The 26,297-nt window shown below is 37.7% G+C and overlaps 3 protein-coding genes across 6 annotated transcripts in view; 2 read left to right on the forward strand and 1 right to left on the reverse strand.

Moving 5' to 3' along the window:
• The window catches only part of SEC23A (SEC23 homolog A, COPII coat complex component), a 28,537-nt gene extending 13,409 nt beyond the window's left edge, over nucleotides 1–15,128 (reverse strand). The window contains exons 1-12 of one of the 3 annotated variants that reach the window (XM_030273135.4): nucleotides 15,003–15,128; nucleotides 11,166–11,401; nucleotides 9,347–9,404; nucleotides 9,005–9,091; nucleotides 7,641–7,877; nucleotides 7,462–7,541; nucleotides 6,457–6,601; nucleotides 5,955–6,113; nucleotides 5,044–5,159; nucleotides 3,563–3,686; nucleotides 2,400–2,480; nucleotides 603–692 (exon numbers count right to left, since the gene is read on the reverse strand). In XM_030273135.4, the coding sequence (XP_030128995.1) occupies nucleotides 603–692; nucleotides 2,400–2,480; nucleotides 3,563–3,686; nucleotides 5,044–5,159; nucleotides 5,955–6,113; nucleotides 6,457–6,601; nucleotides 7,462–7,541; nucleotides 7,641–7,877; nucleotides 9,005–9,091; nucleotides 9,347–9,404; nucleotides 11,166–11,386 (1,398 nt within the window). In that variant the 5' untranslated portion in view covers nucleotides 11,387–11,401; nucleotides 15,003–15,128. Of the gene's footprint in view, nucleotides 1–602; nucleotides 693–2,399; nucleotides 2,481–3,562; nucleotides 3,687–5,043; nucleotides 5,160–5,954; nucleotides 6,114–6,456; nucleotides 6,602–7,461; nucleotides 7,542–7,640; nucleotides 7,878–9,004; nucleotides 9,092–9,346; nucleotides 9,405–11,165; nucleotides 11,402–14,365; nucleotides 14,504–14,914 lie in introns of those variants that run through there. The other 2 variants (XM_030273134.4, XM_072930242.1) reach the window with 2 other exon arrangements.
• LOC121470075 (uncharacterized) lies at nucleotides 12,637–16,319 on the forward strand. The gene is made up of 3 exons (XM_072930651.1): nucleotides 12,637–12,813; nucleotides 14,665–15,419; nucleotides 15,598–16,319. The coding sequence occupies exons 1-3, from the start codon at nucleotides 12,637–12,639 to the stop codon at nucleotides 15,644–15,646; spliced, it is 981 nt and encodes a 326-aa protein (XP_072786752.1). The 3' UTR covers nucleotides 15,647–16,319.
• A 1,640-nt stretch (nucleotides 16,320–17,959) lies between these two features.
• On the forward strand, nucleotides 17,960–26,103 carry GEMIN2 (gem nuclear organelle associated protein 2). 2 transcript variants are annotated; one of them, XM_002200524.7, is made up of 10 exons: nucleotides 17,962–18,144; nucleotides 18,676–18,760; nucleotides 19,918–20,007; nucleotides 21,981–22,040; nucleotides 22,200–22,310; nucleotides 22,881–22,925; nucleotides 23,628–23,696; nucleotides 25,013–25,123; nucleotides 25,278–25,336; nucleotides 25,657–26,103. In XM_002200524.7, exons 1-10 carry the CDS (start codon nucleotides 18,023–18,025, stop codon nucleotides 25,694–25,696), a joined length of 792 nt encoding a protein of 263 aa, XP_002200560.5. In that variant the 5' UTR covers nucleotides 17,962–18,022; the 3' UTR covers nucleotides 25,697–26,103. The 2 variants fall into 2 exon arrangements, with proteins under 2 accessions (XP_012429613.5, XP_002200560.5); XM_012574159.5 differs by lacking the exon at nucleotides 23,628–23,696 and having other exon boundaries at nucleotides 17,960–18,144.
• Nucleotides 26,104–26,297: the final 194 nt, after the last annotated feature.

Raw genomic sequence — 26,297 nt, forward strand, 5'->3', positions numbered from 1 at the left:
ACCTTTGCATAGATAAGAAACTATGAAATCCAGCATACTAAATATATAGAAACTACAGTCAGCTCAGTTCCTAAGCTGTTTCTTGGAATAAGAAATGGTATGAGAATGAGTACCACACTTGCTCCTCATATTTTCCTCCTCTTTTCCCTAAGGGAAACAGGAAACTAGACTATTTGTCCTTCATGAATTTCAATGAAACCAATCTTTTCTTGCAAATATTGAGCAATAAATTAAAATGTAACACTATGTAGTAATTACCTTGTAACTAAAACATCAGAGAAATACTGAAAAGCACTTTTAAATACACAGATTACAGCATTTCCACATAGTGCAATGAAAATATACTCAATAAGTAACATATGGAAAGAAAAAAATTGAGTTAGAAATTATGAACTCAAATCAAAATTTGTAGAGTTCTTTAGCACTCATTATCACAAACAAGAAGATTAGCCCATCATTAAGCAGTTAGTGTCCACCTCAAAACTTTGACAACACAAAATGGCAACATCATCTTTATCCCTCCTACTGTGAAATACAAGCCTCAACAGTCATATAAAGTAAAATTAGTGTGTTTGCTAGACAAGTAGACAAATATTTATTACCTGGTTTACCACCTCAAAGTACAGTGCAAGCGTTGTAGTCGGATTAAGACCACAAATCTTCCACTGACAAGTGCCTCCTGTTCCAATCTCCTGCAGAAAGATTTTGTAATACTTTATAAACCAGAAGTATTTCCTGCTTTGTGAAATACAGCATCTAGTCATTACAGGTAACTGTTTGCAACTACTCTCACATGCTTTCTCCTTGCTCACTGTCACCTTCTCAGACAAACACTCCTGCAAAGCAACTGCAGTGCTGGATGTAGGAGTAATAAAAAAAAAAAGAGACTGTTGTTTTAAATAACTAATACATTAGAAAGACCAGAAGCCAGCGTTAGAAAAAGACTGAAAAAGCAAACCAGAAACAGGAAAATACCAGATTTTGCTTCAGCAGAGGCAAAAAGCATATGCAAGTGGAAAGATTATTCTAAGGTGCAGCAGTAAAACTTGTAAGCAATAGCTTACACACTGTATTTTTCTTAATTACACAGTCTCTTGTAACTAACAAGGTAACTGCACACAAGACAGCAACGTATTTCAACTGAAAATTCCTTTTTGGCATCAAAGCAACATAAATATCCAGCAAAACCAATTAAAGTAATCCATCATCCATAATGGACACAGGGAAACCAAATAAAACTTCTAAGGAAAACTATGCTGGCAATATTGTCACGGTGCCTGTGTTCACTCAAAAATATTATGGCTAGAGGAATTGTCCAGTTACCAGTGAAATAAGCTGCATGCACTCTCATTTTATTAATATTCAGATTTGAATTCAGGTAATTTTGACGAAAAGGGGTTTGGAATATAAATTAATCATGATATAACTGAAAAGCAACAGACAATCTCACAAGTGAATTTCTATTACCCCCTATGAAATAGCTATGTAGCTTAAGTAAGGATATGTACCCTTAATTTATTTTTGGGGTTTTTACATTTCATTGCAATATATGCAATGAAATGAGAAAAATCTTTACCTGATCACAAAGGGAAAAAAAAACTACTGGCTATACTGAATTTTCTATATTCACAAAGATGCAGTCATAAATACAAAGAAAATTTAAGGAATAAGAGTGCTTGATTAAAGCAGGCCATTTGTGAGCATCTTCATACTGGGAAATGCTCTACTATGCAGATTGTTAGGAACAAAAGTGAGACTTCTCAAATCTAAGACATTTTGGTCACATGCAGGAATTGTTTTTTCATTGGTAATCAAAAGTTAATAATATTATCTGAAAAAAAAAAATAAGTGATGATTTAAGTCTAATATAATTTAAAGGTATTACTTCAGGAGCCTGCAATAGCTGGATCTTTCAATCAATTAATTAAATGTGCATTTGGTGAAACAGCTACAGATAAGGGAAAGAAGAGCTCAGATAAAAGGGATGTTTCCAGTCTTGTGTTCTCCTGTTCTGTCAATTCTTTCTAAAAAATGTATTTTTATGGTTCACTTTGGATAAAAGGACACAGGTCTGATTTTAACAATAAAGCACGCTAACTCATTTTCTACTTGGTTTCTGCTACATCATCATATAACTTTTGTATAATAATTTTAAAGCAACTAAATCGAAATCTAAACAAGTGGATAAATCTAAACAAGTAACAAGGGATCTCCAAGGTCTAATACATTCATTACATTACAGGTCAGATTCAATTGTAAGCTTGCATGTATTTAATTTAAAATCAGTAAAACGTGACCACTTTGTTCCATTTACAAAAGTTTCAGCCTCTCTTCAAATTCAGAATCCTTAAATCCTATTTTTCCATAGTAGGACATTATTTTCACCAAAGTTTACTTACATTTTCTGAGACACAAGGTCCCTTAGAGTTGAGAGAGACACAGGGTCCAATCGCTCCAGAAATCTTTACTTCTCTTGAAGTCTTCATATTTCAAATAAAAAAATACATTAAGATGCCATGCTAAAGAATTCAGTCTCATTTTATTGTTAGATAATTAAAATCACAAGGCACATTACATTACTGATACCTTTAGGAAAGGTTATACTAATGCTTGATACATCTGGAGACACTTTTCACACGCTCAGTTTCTACACTTAATTATGTTTATTTGCTATACTAATTAGTATATCTTAACAGCATGAACATAAATTAAAACATAGAGAAAAGCTGCTTGATTTATAAACATATAAACCTAGAAACTATACAGGGTAATGTTTCCTTCCTAATGAAAGGATTAAAATATTCAAGATTAAAACTGAAGACTTTGTACTGTAAGATAAGCCTACACACACCTGATAAAGAATTTCTACTCTATGTCCTAAACATATTTAGCTAAATTAGTTATTTACATTCTTCCAATGCCACTTTTCTCTTTGAAGTGATCTGTACATCCCTCTAGAACTGGGGCTCCCTTTTTACATTTTCCGGGATCTTTCAACAAAAGTCATATCAACAGGTATACAAAAAAAAAAAAAAAAGAGGGTTCAACTATTTGTCCTTATTAGTAAAAATTTAAACAGAATTTTACCAAAAATGAAAAGAGTCTCATATTCTTCTACAATATGGGATTGGAATATTTTTCAAGAAACATCAAGGAAGGCAGTGCCTGAACCTACAGCATATTCAGCTCCAAGCTTACCACAATGGTGGAGGCAGAAAACAATACTGTTAAAATGCAGAATGGATTCTGATAAGGATGGAAAGAAAATTTGTTCTGGATTACGTAGAGAAACAGACTTACCTAGAACAAAGAAACCACTGATATCCAAATCTAAACATTCACCTTGAATGCAAGGTGAGAATAACCACGACTATACCTAACTCACATTTACAGAATCCCAGAACTACAGAAAGACAGCTAGGATTATGTACAGCTATGTACAGGCCAAACTTAATACATCTGTTTAGCATGTTCCTAAAAATTCCTTAAAAGGGAAATGATTCCAGTTTGCAGCCATCCTATTCCATTGTTTCACTAACAGACTGCATTTTTATATACTTACCTTTATTTCTAATGTGCCACCAAATCCCATCTTAAATTGTCCTTGCATATCTTTAGTGAATACTCTCTGAAAAGTTTGTTTGAATAACGATGTATTGAAAGAGTCTCCCATTACCATGTAGCCTCTAGACAACAAAACAAACAAAACTCATGAGTTAAATTAGATTACTTATATAGCTAATTTTTATTAAAGACTGAAACTAAAGACAATTCACTGTGAGACATATTTTTCCTTCTTAAAATAGACTAATGTTAAATTAGTATTTTGCTACAATGTTAAGGATGAAAGTTTTAAGTGAGCATCTTGCCCTGTGCATCTTAAGGTCATTATAGTAGGTAACAAAATCTTTCACTGGGAAAATATGGTAGTGGACTTTGAAAACTAAGGACGTCTCAAGATCCTGTCATACAAAGGCTTTACTTCTGATAGTTATTATTCCAAACTATAGTATTTTGTGTAGTTCATTCGTTATTTCAGGGTTAAATCTATGCTCAAGAAGCATGACTTATTTTTGTGCTTGGCAACATTCTGTGGATATAACTACAACAGTTGCCACTTGTCATGAAATATCATACCCTGCCTTTAGAAAATAGTAATGGGAGATATTATTTTCAGTCATCAAAAATGTTAATGAAAACCTTTTAGTAAAATATGTCAATAGGTCAAACATTACACCCAAAATAAGTTTCCAGGTGGATACTCAAAAATAGAAGAAAACAGACATAGAATCAAAAATTCCTCCCTGTATGCAGGGTGTAACCAAAACCAAAATACAAGAGCTGTAGGAGAAATAAACAAACTATACATTCAGGCTACAGAAATAGGGTGAGTCACAGGACAGACAGAAAGAACAAAACAGTATAAACAAAAACACAACTTGAGTTTGATGCAGGTAAAATAAAATTTAAGCATAAATATCCTGAACAGTGAAAGCTGCCCAGCTAAGGCTATACACACAGCTTTGAAGAGAAGCAGAGATTAGCATGGCCAAGCTGGCCTGAAACTCAGGAGCTGTGCCTGATAGTCATCTAAACCACTAGTTGAACCTATAAACAGCAATATATAAAAGAATGGCATAAACAAGACAGAAAGAATAACAGAGGGTTTTGTACCACTCTGAAGAACAAGAAAAATAAGCACAGGTCCTTGTCTTTACTGAAACCTGCCACTTACAGAGATACACATGCTAAAACAGAAACAGCGTATCTGATAAATTGTTTGTTTAAAAGATATCCAGTTATTCAAGCCTCAAAAAGATCACATTAAAATAAAACAGCAAACCTGCTTCTGAATAAACCAAAAATGATGGTGACAAATCTGCCAGAGGCCAAGATATTCTAAAATTCCAATACAAATGTAGCCATCAGAGTCTGCCTGTTTACACATTTTTTTTAAATAGCAGAATTGTTTGCACGTGCTTCCTGTTTAACAATTTTAAGCTGCATCTTCATATACTACAAAAAAAACAAACAGACACATACCCAGTGTAGTTGGGACAACACTTCATCTCCAGCAGACCAGTCTGGTCCAAGGCACATGCATAAATGTCAATAACATGACCATTTGTCGCAGCTCGATTAGCCAAGGCTTCAAAATGCTAAATATAAGATGAAAATACAGTTCATTGCAATTTACAGTGTGAACTCACCTCGTCTTCGCATTAAATCCCGAAGTCACAAAATTTTTCTAGAACAACATTACCAGATTCTATTCACATAAAAGTATATTTTTCCTAAAGTTAGTAAGACTAGAATTTTTAACACTTGGGGCTTTTTTTTCTGATCAGCTGAGAGCCTGACTCCCACTAAAGAGAACAGTGGTTGCTATCTAAACCAGAAAATTAGATTGATCATCTTCCTTTTAAACACTGCATTTTAGTGCTAGATCCAGTACAGAACTGAATTTACTACTCTCAAGTGTCTACAATAAGAGGTGCCTGCAACTGAGCTAATTGTTTAAGCTCCCATTATAATCAATCAAGATTAATTCAAGAGGTTTTGGATGCAGCTGACCATACCAAATGTACATTTTAAATTAAATTAGAAATGAATAAACTCTACAGCCTAATCCTTCCCCAGCTACAGAGACAGTTTTGAGCACCTGTCTTAGAAGCATCAGCCTTACAGCACTAAATATACCATTTGGTCACACACATTTCTGAATTAAACCAGAGAAACACTCCAAAGAGCTTTAATGGGAGCTAGACAAGCCCTAACTCAATATATTGAAATTGCTGAAGAAATTCTTGAGACATACAATTATTCAGGTGAACAAAACCACACAATTGCCACCTCTTTATACAATTGCTCTTACAAACAGCATTTTACAGTGCCCAGTAATTTAAATGTTTACTTACTAGGAATATGTATGAGATCCCATGATCGTCTCTTACCTTAGTACCCTTTTTAACATATTTTGCATTGTCTTTTTCGATGTCATGCCATGATCTTATAGGTAACTTCAATTCATCCCCTACAACCATGCCAGGTCCCTGCGTCGCTGGTCCTCCAATGAACATCATTATTCGTGCACCAGTATTAGGGAAAGTGCACTGCAGGAAATAAACGACAAATGAAACCATTGGTTTTTGCTACCAACTGAACAAAATAATTAGATATGTGGGTATTTATCACACTGACTGGATTGTAACAATAATAGCATTTTTTCCACTCTCAGAAGTTACATCTGCCAGTAATTCAAAGTCTCAATTTTGCCTTGTTAAAATATGTAAATGTCTATGAAATGCTAAGCATGTAAGGAATGATATCCACCAGAAGCATCCTACAAATCTAATATACATCAGTTAGTAAAGTTTTTACATATTGATTGTGGAAGCTTTTCTGTAAGAAAATTATCTAGCTGTAGTTTAGCACAGCTATAGTTAAAGCTTTTACCTCAAGGAGCCCAACAGCTATAGATAGGGCCACTCCAGAAGAACGTAAGGGTCGTTTTCCTTGTGGAACAGGCCACGGATCCCGTTGCAGTTCACCCAAAAGATCCGTAAGATTCATATCAATCTTCTGCACTGGTTGCAAAAATCTGGAAACAAATACATGAAATACATTATTTAAGTTACTAAATAAAAATTTTATCAATTGCTCACTAGCAATATATAGACATATCTGAGATGTCTAATTCTAGACTGGTCTGAATTCAGACCAGTGTGTCTGCTCATCAAAATAAAGCAGTTTGGAATTACTACTTACACACTCAGCTTAAGAAGTTGAGCAAAGACCTTGCAAAAATGAAACCTCAGACATAGAGATACCACCACTATCCGAAAAGAACCCTACCTAGTCAAAAGAACAGAGCAGATGACCTATGAATTTCAAAAAGAAACGCATTTCCCTACTTCAGTGACAATCAAAGATCATGAGAAAAATTAACATAGTAAGATCTCTTTTGTGCTGCTGCAAGCAGCCTACAGATGCAGCTAATTTTTAGAGGGCAGAGACAACAAAAATTTCTTCTACATCACAGTGAAATACACAGGAGAATCAAACACAGCCTGCAATTCCCAAATGAGAGACCAAAGGGGAGGGAAGAGGAATAGAAGAGAGAGAAAAAAGGAAGGCACAACTGCATATCCACCTAAGGGGCACTAAAGTATCTATTAACTGTTTCCAGCACACCAATCAACAGAAGAATCATTATTTTTATTTATGTATCTATAATGTGCCTCTCAGAGCACTTCCAAAAATCATCCAGATAATATTACTATTATCCATTGAGTCAATTCTTCCCAGTACAAATTGTAGGAAAGAACAGTCTACTAGTAAATTTGTGCCTGACCAAGAAGGTTGGATGTCAGTTTATTGTTTTAATGGTCATAAAACCTAGGTTTTCCAGTACATCAGTGGAGTCAAGGTACATGTTTTAAGACGTTTGAAGTAGATCACCTGTTAGAAGGTGGTGGCTGCTGCACTTGAGGACCCCGACCGACTTGTGCAACAGCTACTTTTGTAAGCCCCAGCATTTCCTGCAGTCAAATAAATAAGATTTTATTACAAAATTTGTTTACAGACTATTTCACCATTAGTATCTTACTGATTTCTTTTTGTTTGCTTCTGTTCATTACCTGAAGCTGTTTTGCAGAGAGGTCCTTTGTTCCTCGGAAGACGTAACTTTTGGAAATTCCTTCACAGCCAAGCTCATGAACTTGCACCATTCGGCCAAAGGTAATGAGACCTACTAATGCAGTTGGTGGCAGGAGACTAAGGGACATTTGCATGGATTCCTTCAGAGCTTGCAAGTCTTCATCTTCCATGCACGTATCCACAACATAAAGAAATATCAATGGCATCTGAGGACCACGCTTTGAGAAACAAAATTACAATTATATGAAAAACAAGTCTTGCAATATTTAAAGGATCAAAAGTGAACAAGTAAGACACATATTGTAAAAGTTTTAATTTTAATCATACCAGTACTGTCAATGTTCTATTGAATTTAACTCTCTCTCTCAATTAGCAATCAGGATCCAGAACAAAACCCCCCACCAAAGTGAACAAAAAGGAAATGCTTAAAACAGAAGAAAAGAAAAACTCCTTTCAGGATATCAGGTAATTTTGAAGCATGAGCCAATTATATACACCTTTTAATATCCAATGAGCTTTTATTGCTCCAAGTGAACATAACAGTCTTAAAACTTTTCACAGTTATAAAATATTATAGCCTGATGACTGTCCATGGCATTTCATGTCCTAATTTTACTCTAGAGAGAATCAGTACTTTTTATTCTATATAAACTAATTTTGCTGTACTATGAACTAACATTCCATCTACTTCGCATTACAAAGTTGGCAAAAAGTACAGATGTTGTTCAGTATTCACTCTATCTTTCATTAAAATTTGTAATACTTCAGTGAGGATTCAGATTATAATTTGCCTCACAGAGGCCTTAAAAATTTTAATCCTCAAAAATTAATTTGGAGGTGGAAAATTTGAAATTGCAAATGTTTGTAATTTACAGGTTTAGGTCCATTTTTTATTTCTATTCAAGTAACCTCTATCCTAAAAAGTATGAATACTAAAATTCAAACACCTGAATTGAATATGTATTAGCTGTTGTCTGTAAACCAGACAGCACTAGAACTAACTACTCATCATTCAAATACAAACTTGAATTCAAATGGTTAATGAGAGGTGAATGAGCAGTAAAATCTGAACTGAAATTACTTCAGCAAGCAGCCTCCTGACACAAACACAAATTAAACTCATTGTAAAGAAACCCTCTTTTTCTTTTTAAACCAGTCTTATAAGCCATCCTAATGCTCTTATTAATTATTTTCCTTTTCCAACTGATGGCATCAACGTTCAATCTACTAACAAGCACATAAATACTCACAGTCACTAAAATAGAGTGAAGAAGCAAAATTGAAATTTATTCTTTTTGCATATTGCAAGGCAATACATGTTCAATATTCTATTTAATGATTTTACCTGTACTACATATTCAATGCTGGAGAATTGAGGCAAAAGTTCAGCTGGCTGATTCATTTCTGATATGCCAGCATAAGTAGGAGGAAACTGCAAATAAAAACAGAGAAATTAAATGTAAATAAAATATGACAATTTCTACAAAGGGAAAAAAAACCCAGACTTTTTTCAACAGATATTCATTATTGCTGTTATGGAAAAAATCTCAATGTAATGTCTGAAGATACTACTGCACACTTCTGCTCTTGCTGTCAATTTCAGTTTGCAACTGTAATTTGAAAAATCAAGGTTTTCATTTCAACTCATAAAAGTATTTTCTATATACTGAATGTTTCATTTTCTTACCTGGTTTCTCTGGTAACAAAAGTTGCAAGCCCAGAGTTTTGCTCGATAATCCACTTGGCTATAAAAATACAACAGGAAAAGTTTACATAGCATGAACAATTCATTTTCCTTCACCGTCCCTAGAATACATGTCTTTAAAACTTTAAAAAACACACTGATTTTAAAAAGATTCTTTCAAATAAACTTTCTCCTAAATACCTACAATACAAACAGAAAGTAATGACGTATCAGGAAAATTATTATGTTTAGGGAGAAAGAATGGTCTTCAGGAAAAATATGTAAATAAGAAATTTAAAAATACAGACTCAGCACATATATTAGAGCCTTTCTCAATGGTTTTAGCAAATCTTTTTAACTCTCCTACCTTGGAATTTTTATCTTTTTCTGCCTCTATCTATTAGCTGTCAGAGTGTGGGACTAGCCTGAATATACATTATGCCCTAAAAAAACAGGTTCCAACATGACAGCTATCTCTGTAACAAAAACAACATTGCTTTCAAATGATGAGTCTACCTCCTTTTGCCTACATTTTTATTAGTATTCAGACAGTGAAAATAAAAAATGCAAGCTCTATCTTCACACCACAGAGATGTCTTAAAGTCCTAATCACATCTTAAGGGAAATAGTTCTCAATGTACACTTCTTGCTATTACATCTTCTCCTGTCTACAAGAGCAAAAATATTTTTAAAATATCATTGAATCTTCAAGTAAGTCCCAGCATGTTGTAAACAAAACACAGATCTATTGCTATCTAATTGTCTTTACCCGTTATACAGGCTGCAAATTACCTAGCCCAAAGTGCCACACAGGCTTCTAAAGTCTCCTCAGATTAAGCCTCTAACCACCCTTTCAGAGGAAAAAAAAATCCAGTCATTACTAGCACATACAACACAGGAAAAATGTAGACAGTTCACTGTAATGTTGGCATCTCTCTGACCTTTTACAACTCTGTCTTTTCATTGTTTTTCTTCCAGCCCCCAATAAACGATAATGCTTCTGAAAAAGTTAACTTCAACTGACTCCCAGTATAACTGGCCGCTGTGGCTGCTTAATACTGAAACACAATTTTCCATCTGCTCTGAAGCTGTCTTTTCTCCCAAGCAGAGACAAGTTATTCATAACATTAAATTTGTTCTACAGGTTCCCTGACATCATGTTTAATCTCTATCAATCAGGACCCATGCCTATCAAACTCCAACCTAGAAATCATTCTGCTTCTTTTCCGTACTTCTATGACAGGAATGCATATGAAACACTTCCTCTGCTTGCAACCCAAACTTACCCATGACTGGTCCACAATCATTTGAGCTTGTGCCAATACCACCCTTAAGCTTAAACAGCTTTCTACCCTTTTATGCCTACTTCTGATGTTAACTAAAACCTACCTAAGATAACCTACTTTAGCCCACAGATGAACTAATGTCAGTAATAAACATAGTTTATTTCACTCGGAAATTAAACTGTATCAGGGTCCAACAGTTCAAAAGATAGAGTATTGAAACTTTTTACCCAAGTCATTTTCTAGAGGCAAAATGCAAGTGTATACTAAATCCCAAGATATACGGTTGCAGAAAAATAACATACCTAATCAATACTAAGTAGATTGAAACAACTCAATAAATGAAAGCTATGTTTTCAGTAAATATGTTACATATGCAAATCTATGTGCAGAACCTTCTGAGACTTGGAAGTCCGTGCTGTATAATGATGTGAGGAGTGCTTGAACTTCTATACACCAGATCTTGCACATAGTTCAGCTAGCACTGTTCTCCAGACTCTAAGGCAAAGTACTGGAAGAATAATATGCATTAAGGTTACCATAAGGGGTTCAGAACAGCTCGGCACGTGGTCCTGCTGCACAGCACTGGCTCATACTGAATAGGAGGCAAGTCCGGCCGTTCTTTCAGTGGCGTGAAGAGGGCAGCCACCGGGACTACCATTCTTGTAGCTTCAAGACGACTTGAAGGCCAAACATTCCAGCTGAATCTAACTCCATCTCTGTCCTCATTCTGCTGGATAAATTCCAGGAAGGTTGTCATGGTCAACTTCTAACACTAAAATAAAAAGATAACTGTCAGCAGAATGTTGACATGCAAAGACTTTTAGTTACTAAATGCTGAAAACACGAAAAAACAGTCACACATTCAAACACTGTAACTGAGTTACAGTCTATAAAACACTGAGTAGAGCTTCTTAAATCCTAAAAGCAATGTGCAGAATTCTAAGGGGAAAGAAAATACTGCTGTATAAATTTTTTTAAGCATTTCTAACTATATATTTGGTATCTCATGATGCAGCCTACATGCAAACATAAAGGATTAACAACATGATATTCCACAAGAGTACATTCCTAGAGCAATACTAGGACGTAACCTTGTAAAAAATACAAGTGCCATATTCCAATATATTATGTACCAAGAAGCAGTTTTCAACAATTCAAATTTACCATTTTGGCCATTGACTTAAGACTTTCAAAACGTTCTCCTATGATTACTCAGAAGCTGGAGAACTGGGGAGCACAGACACATCTGAAAAGCTCCACAGGTACATGTGAACTCCCTCCCTCCAATCCCAAACTCCTCAGCTATATACACACTATTCCAGACTATCTGCTGCATGCTTCACAGTACCTTTTATAGTATATACAGCACAGTTTTTTCCAGGAACTAGGGTAACTAAACTCACACTCCCTAATAATTAAGGATTTACTGTAAAAGCATACGTGAACCACCTAAAGGGAACTAGAAATACTCCTAGGTCTCAATTTATACTGTAACAAGTTAATGAACTTTATAAATGTTCATTAAACAAGTTAATGAATATTATAAATGTATTATAATAACTATTATAATATATATTATTATTAATGTTATATTCATTAACTTAAACAAGTTAATTAATATTATAAATGCTGGAACCCTCCTGAATTGGAATTTAAATCAGGCATTCTCCTAAGCACACTGACATTCTTAGTTCTGATCTTACATACATTACAGGAGGCTTACAGAAATTCTATCAAAATTATAATGGCATTGCACCTTTAGTTTCTATGACAACTAAAAACTTGTCAAGTTATTTTAAATAATAGTCTAACAACACTTTTGTTCTGATTGTAACTTTTAAGAAAACAGACTAACAAAATACATACAGCAAAGGGAAGTGCTGCATTTCACAGTTAATAGCCTTAAGAAGTAATCAACTGACAATATTTTAATGGGCATGTCTTACTGATATTAGGAGCAAATCTGTTCCTATCTAAACACATCATGGCAATTACAACACAGGGAGCATGAGGGATTTTGTGCATAAGAGCATTTCCACCATTGCTTTTACTCGAATTTCTGCAAAGGAGGGGGACAAAACTGAGCAAAAGAGAGAATATCTGGAAGTTGTAATTCTACAGAGAAATTCGAGACAGAAATTAACTCAGTTAAGAGATGAAAGAACAGCGTTGCATTTGAAGAGGGTATAGAATTTAAGAAATTTCCTAATAAATCAAAATCCATCCATGTTTTGTAAAAAAGTTGAAGGTATCTTATCTCTGAAAAATGGGCTATTAATGCAAGAATCTGCACAACACATCTCCACTATCACCACAAATTGAATAATGTCTCCATTTAAAAATTATTTCCTGAGAAGACAGAGAAAATTGCAACTTAAGGCTATTTCAGCCATTCACTAGCAGCAACTATACTCACAAAATCCAGCTCCAAACACTGCAACGTGTCACACAGTCTGCCCTGAACTTCAAAGCGTTTTCTCCTTTTTTTGCTCTAGCTATGTTTGAAATGGCTGTACATGGGTATTACTTTTACCACGCAGTTATTGCTCCTGAAAGGGCAATGTACAAACACCAGTGTGCAGTGACTAATCACATACACATAGATACATAAAGGACTTATTGGATTTACTGAGTTAAATACTGTTATTTTCTATTAAGTATGGATTTCCTATTCAGAAGGCAAAAGTGGCTAATAACCAAGATCTCTACCTTTTCTTCTATCCTTTTCTTCCCCTTCAAGAGCCAATAATGCTTACCTATTTCATCATTCATCAAATATGGAACTCTTGGTCTGACAAGTTACATTCAGTACCATTGTTACAGCTATGCAGACACATTTTCTGAGCTAGGTGTGGAGATGTATTGCATTATATGGGAACAGCAAACCCTCCTGGCCTACAGGTTACACCCCAAATTTCAGACACCTGAATGCCACAAAATATGCACTGCCTGCCTCAGAAAACCTCAGAGAAGGGATTTTCAGACCAGCTAAACAGCAACAGTTCCCACTGCTTTACCTTTGCTGTCGATTAGTATACCCAGAAAAAAACAGAAGTCCTTTCTGGCTTGCTTCCTCCCTCCCACTGCTACAGCTAAACATACCTTGCAAACCTACACCTTGACAACCTCAACTGTGTGTCACAAAAGAAGCCACGCTACACTTGAATTGCATTTAGAGTCACTGGTTGACTATCAGCACCTTTAAACGTTTCCACACCACAGACAAATATGTCCCAATATATAATATCCCCAAAATAAACCTTGCACAAATATACAAAATCAAAACATTTTTCTCTACAGCACTGTAAGAGTTCCAGCATAGATAGGTCGAAGTCCCTCATAGCACCATGTGTTTAACTACCACTAAATGAGTACAGTTCACTGCACACTTTTCTTACAACACACCTATTCTCTCAGTTTATTAGGCACTAACAATCTGGTAAAAGAGATTAATAATAAACCCTCACTTCATTTCTTATGCCCAAATTACATACCAGATACAAACCTATTTCGGTTCCAAAGAACTAAAATACACGAGCACAATAGTTTAAATAGTTATCTAAAGCAAATTGCTAACATTTTCACCACTCAAACGCAGTCATCCTCCAAATCTGCTCTCCCAGACCTCTCACTGAAAACTTTACTTTTAAACAACTACGGTATGTGATAACCCACCTAAATTAAAAAACCAATGCAAAATGAAACGCAGCAGGGCCTGCATTTCTCGTCATTTTACCTACACTGGAAGGCACCCTCGTCAGTGGCACAGCGGCGTAGCTACAGCGGAGCTCCGGGACAGGAGCACCACAGGCACTGCCGGAGTGCTGCCCTTTACCCCCGCCCGTGGAAAGGCCGTGCCCCGCCGGCCCTGCCCGAGCGCGGCAGCCCCGGCCGAGCTGGGGGCTGCTGGGGCTGCTTGCCCAGCCCCGGCCCGGCCCGGCCCGGCCCGGCAGGCGCTGCCCGCCGCCCGGCAAGGGCGCTCGCCCAGCCCGGCCCGGGAGGCCGCGGGCAGTGCTGACCAGCGGCCGGCGATAGCCCCGGACCCCCAGGCCGCCGCGGGCCCCGAGAGCAATTTTGGGCACCCGGAGATCCCCCAGTGCCACGGAGGAGACGCGGGAAGCTCCCACCACGCTCGCTTCAGGTCCGGCAGCCGTGCGGGGCCCCGCGGGCCGGGGTGCCCCCGTGCCTCCCAGCGCGGGGAGAGAGAGGGGCCGCCGCCTCTCCCATCCCGGCACCCCAGCTCCGCCCGCCCTGCGCTGCCCTCAGCGCTGCCCTGCTCGCTCACCCGCGTCCCGGCCGCCGCCGCCGCCGCTCCCGCTGTGCTCGCTCTCCCCGCCCGCCCGCTCGCAGCCGCCCCGGCGCTGCCGACGCACCAACATGGCTGATGGGAGAGTCCGCGCCACGTCAAGGGGCAGAGAGCGGGGGCGGGCTGAGCCCCGCCGCTCGCCCGCCCCCGGGGCAGCCCCCCGGCCTGCCCGGCCCGGGCAGCGGGGCCGGCTGCAGCCGTCCCACGGCTCCGACTGTCGCTTCGCCGCCTTGGCAGCTCCTGCTCGCGTGTGTGTGTTCGCTACCCTGTTCGGCTGTCTTCTGAAGGCCGGTCGTCTGCATCTCGATCCCAAATCCATTCAGGAAAAAAGGCATCCCGATCACCGGGGCGGTTTTGCCGTCTCTCCCTGCCGGCAGCGCTCGGCTCCCCCGCGGTCCCGGGGCTGCCTGCGGCCCCGCCGCTGCTCCGTCCGGCACGGAACTCCTCGGGAACGAAACAGCCGGGCTTATTCCCATCTTCCACCGTGTGTATTTATGGCAATTTCTTAATCTGGAAGATTATTTAGATGTTTTTTCTGAGTGCCTGGGGGGAAAAAAAAACTGAAGTTATATTTCTCGGGGTTTAAGCCTGAAACAATCCTTTATCTTGTTAGTGTGGTCAGCTTTTTTATCCACAAACTGAAGTTAACAGTAACTCTTCAGTTTCAGGAATTGTTTTTCACAAGCCTGTCATGAAGGACCAGAACAGTAACCTCTGTCTTTCCTGACATGTCGTAGTGCAATTAATCCAGACATGGGGGAGAACTGAAAAGCATTCTGCTGACTGGCTACCATATCCTGCCTCCTTCACTGCAACTCGGAAAACAGTCTGTGACCATCAAGCAAATAGAAGTTACTAAAACAACTTTACCCTCTTTTTTTCTATGTCAAATGTGATTATGATAGAATTTCTTTGCCATTACTCTCTCCAGTATGGCTTACCATTCCTCTTCAGATGAAAAACATGAACAGTTAAGCAACAGCATAATTTATGGGAGGGATTTTTAATTTTCTTGTTCACAAATCTCACTGCCATTTGTGGGAGTATTAAGCAAGAGCTTGCCAATGACATATACCATCCTCACTCCGAACTCAAAAGAAAAAAGAAAAAAAAGACTGACCCAAACCCTACAACACTTCAAACAGATGCACAGAAAATTACTCAGTGTTGTAATTTCAAAAGTATTCAAATAACCTGTGAAACATTTTCAGAAGATTACCTAAAAAAGATGCAAGTCCTGAAGTCTAAACTGCAGGATGAACTCTATAAATAAGAGAAAAAGAGGCAGGTGACATTTAAAGACATTCAAAGGGCAAGAAGGGAAAACAGCAAAGTATACTACTCTGAAAGTTAACTACAAATAAAATATATTCAGTATTTTAAATTAATCTTCAGCACAATTAAATTTCATTACATAATAACTCAGTCTAATGCTCTAAACTTAAAGAAAAGTCATGCAGCTGTTATGATGCTGCTAACCACAGAGAAAATCAAGGAGAAAGAAAAGTAGAAAATAGATATAAACTCATTTACTCATTATAAGAAAATATTTTGTTAGCTCTCCATATTCATATCTAGAATGTAGATTTGAAAACATTTAAATTTTTCATAATGCAGAATTTATGTGTGACTTTATTTTGGTTTGGTTTTTTAGCCAATGAGGCATATCCATTAATGCAGTTTACCCTTTCTTGGGAAAAGTACTCTTCCTTTATGCCTAAGCAGGTGAGAAGAAATATATACATTTACAATTTCATTTTCCTCTTTCTCCACTGAGTCATATTTGCTAGCCATTGCATCAGCATTGTTGGTAAGACACGTTAGGAACAATTTTATTACCTGTGAAAGACTATCTGCAATAATTAAATATATGTTGCTTTGCTTAACAAGTATCAATGGAAAGTTCCAGAAAAAGTAATCTAAAGACAGAAAGTATATTTAAAGTGTGTATCTCTGTTCATAGTTCTGGACTATGAACAGAAAGAACTATTAAGTTCATAGTTCTGGACTTTACAACAAATAGGAAAAATAAGTTCTGAATATTGCTAAAGTATTATAAAAGAACTTTATATAGGTGGACTCACCAAAGATTTTGTCTTGATCATCAGCCTTTCCAGAGTTATCACTGTAGGCTTAAGTAGGCAAGTTTTATTTCTAGTGGTGACTGCAATTGTTGCAAACTCAACTAGGACGTTAGATCTGGGTTTCAGGAAAAAAACTTCCTGGTACACGTAGGTGCTTTTGGAAACAAAACAAACAAAAGCCATTGGAGAGGAGGAGTTAAGGCAGATGTTTATTTAGAACTACTGAAATACAGACTTGCACAGGATTAAAAAGAAAACATTGGGGGTTTTTTTAACGTATGTCAGAAGTATCTCAAACTACTCTGAAATATTAGATCTAATATTGCAGAACTAATCAAAGAGATACTGATGGACATTTGTGTAACAGGAATTTCATAATACACAATGTAAATTATTACAGCATCACCCTTCCACTTTTTATCTTACCTGGGAAACAATGCCCCTTTGTGCAAATGCTACCTTGCTTTCTGACATGTGGATGCTTTCACATTATAGTCTTCAGAAAAACTCATACAGCAACAGCTCAGGCATTGGTCCTTCCAGAATGGGAACTCTGTGTAAATTTATAATCATTAACTTCTGTATAACTGACTTTAACCACAGATCTGAAAGCATTTCAAGGAAGGGACAAATACTACGAATACTGGGTTTTCACAAGTAAAATAAGAGTGTACTAATGGGTGAGCTTTAAAGAATTTTTGGCAAAAACTACAGCATATTAGAATAATGGCACAGAGCCTAATAAAGGAAGTTATTAAAGGTTTACACCTATTCGCCACAAAAATAGGCCTAGTTTGATGGGCAGTGAATTGGCAACCCCTTTTCTGCCACTGCTCTTCGGCCGCAGTTCCTTTATTCCCCTCCGGTGGTTTCCAGGACAACCAAGACGTCGGGAGCAGAGCGCGGCCCAGCCAGCCCGAGGCCGGCGCGCTGCCGGGCCCGCCCGCCGCTCTCGCGAGAGCCGCGGCAGCCGGGCGGGCTCTGCCGCCGGGGCGGCGCGGCCATGGAGTCGGGCCTGGAGGAGCTGATGCCGCGGCTGCTGCCCGTGGGCGACTGCGACCTGGCCGAGGACTTCGATCCCACTGTGCCTCCCAGGACGCCCCAGGAGTATCTGAAGCGCGTCCAGTGAGTGGCGGGGCGGTGGGGCCGGGCCCGTCACCTCTCCGCGAGCGTGGCGGGGCAGCCGGTGCTGCCCGGGCCCGGCTTCGGGCGCACCAGGGCGGCCGCGCCGTGCTGCCCTTCGCCGGCACTGTCGGTGTTTTACACACCGGTGTTTAAACGCCTGCTTTAAAACAGGGGCGGGCACCGATCTCTTCCCTCTCATGACCGGCGACACGACTCCAGGAAAGGACATGAAGCCGTGTCAGGGGAGGTTTGGGCTGGCTATCAGGAAAAGGTTCTTCACCCAGAGGGTGGTTGAGCACTGAACAGACTCCCCAGGGCAGTGGTCACAGAACCAGGCATGACAGAGTTCGAGAAACATTTGGACAGCGCCCTCGGGCACAGGGTGTGATTTCTGGGCTGTTGTGTGCGCGGAGTTGGACTCGGTGATCTTGATTGGTCCCCCCATGATTTTATGAGTATTTCAAAGACATCCGTATATATCGACCTGTTACATGAAAGAAAAAATGCAGCCCGCTTGATTCTATTTTGTAGGATTGAAGCAGCTCAATGTCCTGATGTTGTTGTGGCACAAATAGATCCCAGAAAATTGAAGAAGAAGCCGACAGTAAACATTTCAGTAAGTTTGAGAGCTTTTACACATTTTGAGAGGGGGAAAATACCGGGAGAGATGTTACTATAGTGTTTGTATTATTTTGGGGGAGTCATTGGCATAACTGAATAGCACTGCTAGATTCTACAAGCATCTACAGAATTAAATGTCTGTGTTTGAAGAAACCCCTGCTCAGCTGCTGGGTAACAGCAGTATTTCTAACTGATTAAATTGATAATCCCCATACTATTTGATACACAGCTGACTATTTTACTGTGTGAGGAAATAAAATGTTGCATTAAATCTTACAATTATTTAATGATAAAGTCTGCATAAATTTTAGAAGAAAAACATAACCATACCTGTCTTTGTGTTTAAGTCTATATTTAGCATAAGGGTAGTAAGTGCAGCTAAGCTTTACTAAAGTTAGATAAAATTCTAGCACCACTTCTTTCCTTTTGGAAGAAATATTTTATTGGAACTTTTCCTTACTGTTGAAGCAGATTTTTCTGTTCTTGCATTGCCCTACCAGCTTGGTTTTTAATCTACTTTCAAATAGTTTGCCTTTCTCCAATGACAATGATATAATCTGAGATTTCACTACTAGATTTCTCAAAGAAAGTTTCTAATACTGATATGACTTTGTAACTTCTGTAGCCATTCTCTTCATCTGTCTCATCCGTTTGTAGTAACATTCTTAAACACTTGTAGAAAGATTTTGTTTAATAACCGTTTCATGCTAATCTTTAAAGTAGTTATATCTACTTAACTATCAAACTTAATTTTCTAGATGGTTTCTGTCTTCCTCAACTTACTATCTTGACAGGTAGAATGCCTAAGATTGATAGTATCTGTCCCAGATAAGGAAACAGCATCCTGCTTTTTATGAGCAGGGAGATTAAAGCAGAACAATTGCTGAAAGGAAGACCTTAAGTAATTCTTTGACAATGTGTTTTGAACACTTAGTTCTCCTTCTTATGCACATATGAGAAGAGTCAAACAAAAAATCTCTCTAAACCAAAATCTTAATTCAGCCTTGGATGTCATCATGAAATTACCTTTCTTAGATGAAGAGTTCAAGGATATTGTTGACCTGACAATAAACATTTACTGATTCTCTTGTTCTTAAGGATTCTTCTTATAAAGCTCTCTTTACATTATAATTATTGCCAGTGTTTTCTCAGATTTCTGGATGCCAGCCTGCTCCTGAAGGATACTCTCCAACGCTCAAGTGGCAGCAGCAGCAAGTGGCCAATTTCTCAGCTGTTCGTCAGGTACAAGATAGTCTGTGAGGGGTCTTGCATGGTCTAGGTAGAATATATCTATGCTTTACAGGGGACAACTTTATATCTAGTACAGAAGTGTTGTGATTTTTAAGGCAAGTGTTTTAAGTTCTTGAAAGCTAATTGAGCATATACTGTGTGGCTTTTAAACCTCTGATGAAACTCTTGAGAGTCGCGTTTCAGAAATTCTCCTTCAACAAAAATATGTCCATATTTAGATTAAATGAAAAGGCATCGTTGAGGAAGCACAAAACCCCTATGATGTTATGCAGTTATATTAAAACATAGTGCTAGCAGGAAATGTTCTGCAGAACTTAATATTAACTAAGAACAAAATGGATTCTAACCCATCAGGAGATTCATAAAGTGCATTTAGAAACCTGTTGACAGAGGTGGCAACCCATTATGAGGAGACATACTGATTTGGTAAAACATATTTGTAAGTTTGTAGAGTTAGCACAGACTTTCATCTTTCCTGATAGATTTGCACCCTGCTTGAAATAACACAGTAAGAACAGAAAATAAGCAGCCTCAAAGGGTAAAGGTTCTAAGTTCAGCTAAGCTTTGCTAAAGTTTTAAACTAAAGGAGGATTTATTTCAATTAGCTATAAGGAAGAATTTTTTTTTACTGTGAAGGTGGTGAAACACTGGCACAGGTTGCCCAGAGAGGGGTGGATGCCCCATCCCTCAAAACACTAAAGGTCAGGTTGGATGGGGTTCTGAGCCTGAGCTAGTTGAAGATGTCCCTGCCCATGGAAGAGGGGTTGGACTAGATGGCCTGTGAAGGCCCCTTCCAACCCAAATCTATGATTCTACTATTCTCTATGCACAGTTCAAGAAGGGTGAATTGAAAATATAATAAAAATATAGGTGGAGGTAATTTGTGATTCCACTGCTGCAGACAGCATGTTTACAGTGCAATGATAATGCATTGTAGGAGTACCTCAAGTACTGAGGTGTGACCAGCTAGGAGCTGCTCTAGCACTGAACTCTGCATGAGCTCATGTACCATGTTTGTTTCAGGGAGGAAAATTTAGGATTCTAACATGTCCCCCTTTTGTCTTCACATAAGTGAAGGAGGAGATCTGTACTACTGCATCTACATTGTAAACAGTAACTGAGCTACCCCTATTTCTGCGAGGGATCACATTGTATCCTGTAGTATTAGGCGTACTCTAAAGTTTTAGCAGAATTAAGGAGACTGACATCTAAAGGCTTATTCACTGAATAGGTATTTCTTTTATGCTCAAATCATTTGTCATTTCATCTGTGCCAGAATTAACATTGTGAAATATGAGACTATCCTAAAAAGTATTTAAAACCAAGAAAGAGCATCAGAATTCACTTGTTCAACCATTGCATCAGCTGCTGTTACTTAGAGCATTTTTAGTGCTCTTTTATACAGCTACAGGAACAACTGGAGTGGAAGACAAATTCCTTCTGCTACAGAACATTTACAGCTCTCTACAAGTAACTGTTAAGCAGGCCAATTTGTCTTACACGGGATTCCTGCCAGGTAGAAATGTGATAAGAAACCACACTTGTCTTCTTTTATACAGTTCTGTAGACCTCTGATAGAGGTACAGACCACTGTTGGAAACAGGATATTGGCTTTATGCATGCTTTTGGATTAACTCAAACTGTTTTTTCTTAAGATTGTTCTAACAAGAAAAGTCTAGAAGACTGTTAAAGCTTATTGTGTCAGCTTAAGCTTATGTAATAGACTTCAAAATGCCTTCAGCTTTAACATTACGTCCAAAATCCCAGCATTAAATTCTTAATTACATTTCTGCTAAGAGGCATGGGAAATATTTAGCCAGTTGTGCTGGCTATATATCTACTGGATATATAGAAAGTCATAAAATATACTTTTTATGCATTTTAAGAATAATGAAGAGCCCTTGTGGCTAGGATAAAATAACTGTAGAGTTAAACTGGGATTTGACTTTGTTTTAATTACTCAGAGCCTGAACAAGCGCAGGAATCACTGGCGGTCACAACATTTGGACAGCAATGTTACTATGGTGAGTAGAATTCATAACAGTGCTCTCTGGTTTGTTTTCCCAGTTATTGAATCCACAGTTAATCTTGCTTTATAGTTGCATGTAACAATTTAAGCCTTTTCTCCAGTGTCTTCGAGATAACAGTATCACACAGTTTTCATTTCTTTTTATGTACTTTAGCCAAAATCAGAGGATGAAGAAGGCTGGAAGAAGTTCTGCCTCGGGGAAAGAGTATACTCAGAAATAGATGTACTATCTGATAATGAAAATTTAGGAATTGATTACTTGAAGGTGAGTATAGGACTTCTAGTTAATTTTCAGCAGCTATTTTCTAGACTAACTGCCAGAAACAATCTTAATGTTTATTACCACTTTGTGCCAAATAGAAAGTAGGCTCTGGTAAGCTCAGAAAGTCCCAGTGTATAATCTTTTTATGCAGAAACTAAATGAAGCAACAGTTAAGTCTTCAGTCAAAATTTGAAGAGTTCCTTTATCTCTTATCAGCTAAAGTCATTACTTTGCTCTCACTGAACAGAAGCTTTCTTCATAGTCTGCTTTAGTGTTTTGTTGCATAGTGATATGTGATTACACTCCTCATATGTGATACCCTACAAACATATTCTTTACTACGTAATTTTGAAAGACTAAAACTTTAACAAGTAACAGTAGAAGCAAGGTGCTCTGATACTTCACTGGACCTTCAACTTTCTTGAAGATACTTTTTAAAATAAATTTCAAAGCTCAGAACAGACTTTCAAATCACTACAAGTGTCTGAACATCAAATTAAAATCTTAGTACGTTCTAAATTAGAACAAAGATGTTTGTGATAATGTTTGCATTTTCTAACTTGCTTTTTTCAGGTGGGGTTTCCCCCTTTGCTAAGTATTGTAAGCAGGATGAATCAGGTAAGCCTACCTCTTAGAATCATATCGTGACATTGCCTAAATCATTATTTCTCATGTTCTATTGCAGAAGGCTTACCTATTTTTCTTTGCCTGGAGTAGACAGTTATTACAAATTCTATTAATTGTACACGCAAAAGGAAAATATGTATTTGTTGTCTCACATTCAGCTACAAACAACTTTAGGAGCAAAGATTTTTCATGACTAGTTCTGAAAGTATTTTGTTGCTGTAGTTTCTCTACAGCACATGTAATGTTTGAATTTTTGCTGAATACCCCAATAGATGCTTTACAACGTTTTTGTATTTCTCATTTAGTGTTTTAAGTGTGCTCCTTCCATTTGATTGTTAATTTCTATGTACATTGCAAGGCTAGAAGAACCACATTTCTCTTTCCTTTACTACATTTCCCACTTACCACCCTTATACACAACCAAACAAGCAACCAGTCAGTGTGATGCTTCTTTCCTAATATGTAGCTACTTATCCATAACTTTCCATTAACACAGACAGTTAATTCATTTCATACAAAGTCCTTTCCAAAAGTGGTACTTCAACACTTACTTTACCCTTACATGTAACTTCAAACTGGAATAAATACTGCGGAGTAGAAATACTTTTTATATAGTAAAGTCCTTCAGGTAGAAGAGCAGCAAAACAAAACATTGCAGATACTATATTGTCTCTTTCTGTTCCTCTTTTGAAGGCAACAGTAACCAGTGTCTTAGAATACCTGATAAGCTGGTTTGGAGAGAAAAAATTTACTCCAGAACTGGTAATTTTTAATTTATTCTAAGTACTTGCACATGAATCCATTAAACAAAGAATAAATTGTTCTTAGTTTTCTATTAAACTATTTTAATTTTCTCAAGAGGTCTCTAGATGGTTGTATCGTATTGTTACTTTCAAAACTTTCTTGATTAGATACTAAAATAAGTATTCACATTTGGTTTTGGAAGGCTAAAATTATAAAAGTTAACAGATACAGACATAAAAAATACTACCCAAACTCCCTCCCCTTTGTATTACTTGCCCCACTAACTTAAGCCATGAGGCTCGATGAGCATCAAGGTTTAGGAGAGGAGATCACAGCAGCTTTGGTTCTGTCACAGTGCTGCACACTATTTGCCTCCAGTTTAGTTTGGAGGCTCATTACAGTGTGCTGGCAAAGACACATTTAATCTTTCCACATGAAGCATATACCAGAAAACTTAGCTGCATTCACGTGGTGAAAAATCAATCCTACTAAGAACTCCTGATTGACAGGCTACATTGGCATGGAGTTTGGCCACAGCTAGACTGACCAGCTGTGTAATGGCTCCATATCTACAGAAGACCTTGGTGGTGTTCTCATCTCCTTCAGTACCACAAAGCAAAAGAGTAATGAAAAATTACATGATGCTTATCATAGTTTCACTCTTTTTTTTCAGTCACTTAAAGACCTTTCATGTTCTGTCCTTTCCTATAGAAGACTGTTTTATTTTTAACCAGTATATATGTTGCAGAGAATGTGCACAATGACTTTTAGGTTAGGTCCCAGAATGAAGGCCACTAGACACTGTGATTAAATTATGAAGTTAGACTGGTACCAGAAATTAGGTTTGTAAGAATGCAGTAGAATTCAGAGATGTAAAACTCAAAGAAAAAATATTTTCACAGGTGGTACAAATCTTAAAGCAGATCTAACCACTAATTCCATAAAGATCTGAGTTCATACATACAGTCTTCAGGAATGTTTTTTCACAGATTGTGAAGTTAAACATTAATAGCTAAGTAATACTACTAAAATATTAAAATAATTACTAAAATAATCCTTCCTTCAGACTATAATAGCATCAGCTGTAATAATTTATATTTTGGCCAGCATTCAAACAAATGCCAGGAAACCCAGTAGTGATCACAAGAGTCTTACCTAGAGACACAGAACCATGTAGTGTCCAATGTGGTTTTGAAAATTCAGTTATTGCATATAGCACTTGAATGCAGTTATGTTTTGAGACCTACACTTCAGTTCTGCTCTATAGAACATGAATTGCTTGACTCTTCAAGGAAATGCTCAGAATTAAAACTTTGTTATTTGAATCCTCACAGGGTAGATGGCTTTATGCACTGTTGGCATGCCTTGAAAAACCTTTGCTACCTGAAGCTCACTCCCTTATTCGACAGCTCGCAAGACGATGTTCAGAAGTCAGGGCACTGGAGGTAAGATTTAATGTAACTGTACAGAGGACTTGGTGAATTTAGCAGGTAAGAAGGGTCATTTTTCAGAAGTCTTAGTTAATTTTTTATGTCTTAAAATGAAGGGAAGACTGCAAATACACATAACATGGCTTGTAACAGCTTCTCTCTTTTCCAGGAGAGCAAGAATGAAGAACAAATATCAGCTCTGAACTTGATAATCTGCTTAGTTAGTAGGTAATGCAACTTAATACACCTCAACCAGTAATGTATGTCCAGCATAAATGTGTGATTATTTGTGCTAACCTAAATCCTTGTAAAAGTGAAAGTCAGTAAAAGTATGCTGGGCCAATATAGCAAATATACTTAGCTGAAAGGATCTAAGATATACCTAAGAGAAAAGTAAGCTTATTCCTGCCTTCAGATGAGCCCCCTGAACCATGAAGCCATAATTGATAGAAATACTAAAAGATGAGCTAGAAAGCATGTGTTGGACAACTTGAAGTAAGGAATATGTTGCATTGGAAGTTTCTTGCCATGTTCCACTTCATTCCTAGGTACTTCGATCAACGTGACCTGGCTGATGAGCCTTCCTAGGCTGTATTGAGAACATCCAGTATTTTGCATTGCCACAGTACAAACAGCATTATCAGAGTTAACAGCAAGACACTGCACTGTTGAGACCTGAAGTATTACACAATCCCTTCAGAACACCCTCACACTAAAGCATTTGGGATAGCTGTGAATAACATCAGCTGAGTTTTAGCTGAGATTCAGTGTCTCCAATACAATCATCACCATCATTGTAAAGTGGTAACTGAAGCATCCAGCATCATCTCTCAAGCTCCTCTCTTTGTAAACGACATTCTTGGTTAGAAATTTCTACCATCTGAGTAATCTATGGACACTGCTATTACGTGAAGTCTGAGGTTACATTACAAATTATTATTCTTTTTCTAACAGACTTATTGAGGACTTTCTAAATAAAACTAAAAGATTGTAAAGACTGTTCTCAACATTGTGGGTTTTCTTACTCCATATTATTTAATGGCAGCCTTACTATAGAAATTTAGAGTTATGGCTAAGCACGTTTTTTCAAGTTTTGGTGCCTGAGCTTTAGCATTGCTCAGCAGTTCAATTATAGCCAACACGTTACTGAAACAATTGTTTCATGTAAACATTACTACTTTTTGAGTAG

This window comes from Taeniopygia guttata, chromosome 5 (genome assembly GCF_048771995.1).
Source record: "Taeniopygia guttata chromosome 5, bTaeGut7.mat, whole genome shotgun sequence".
Lineage (NCBI taxonomy): Eukaryota > Metazoa > Chordata > Aves > Passeriformes > Estrildidae > Taeniopygia > Taeniopygia guttata.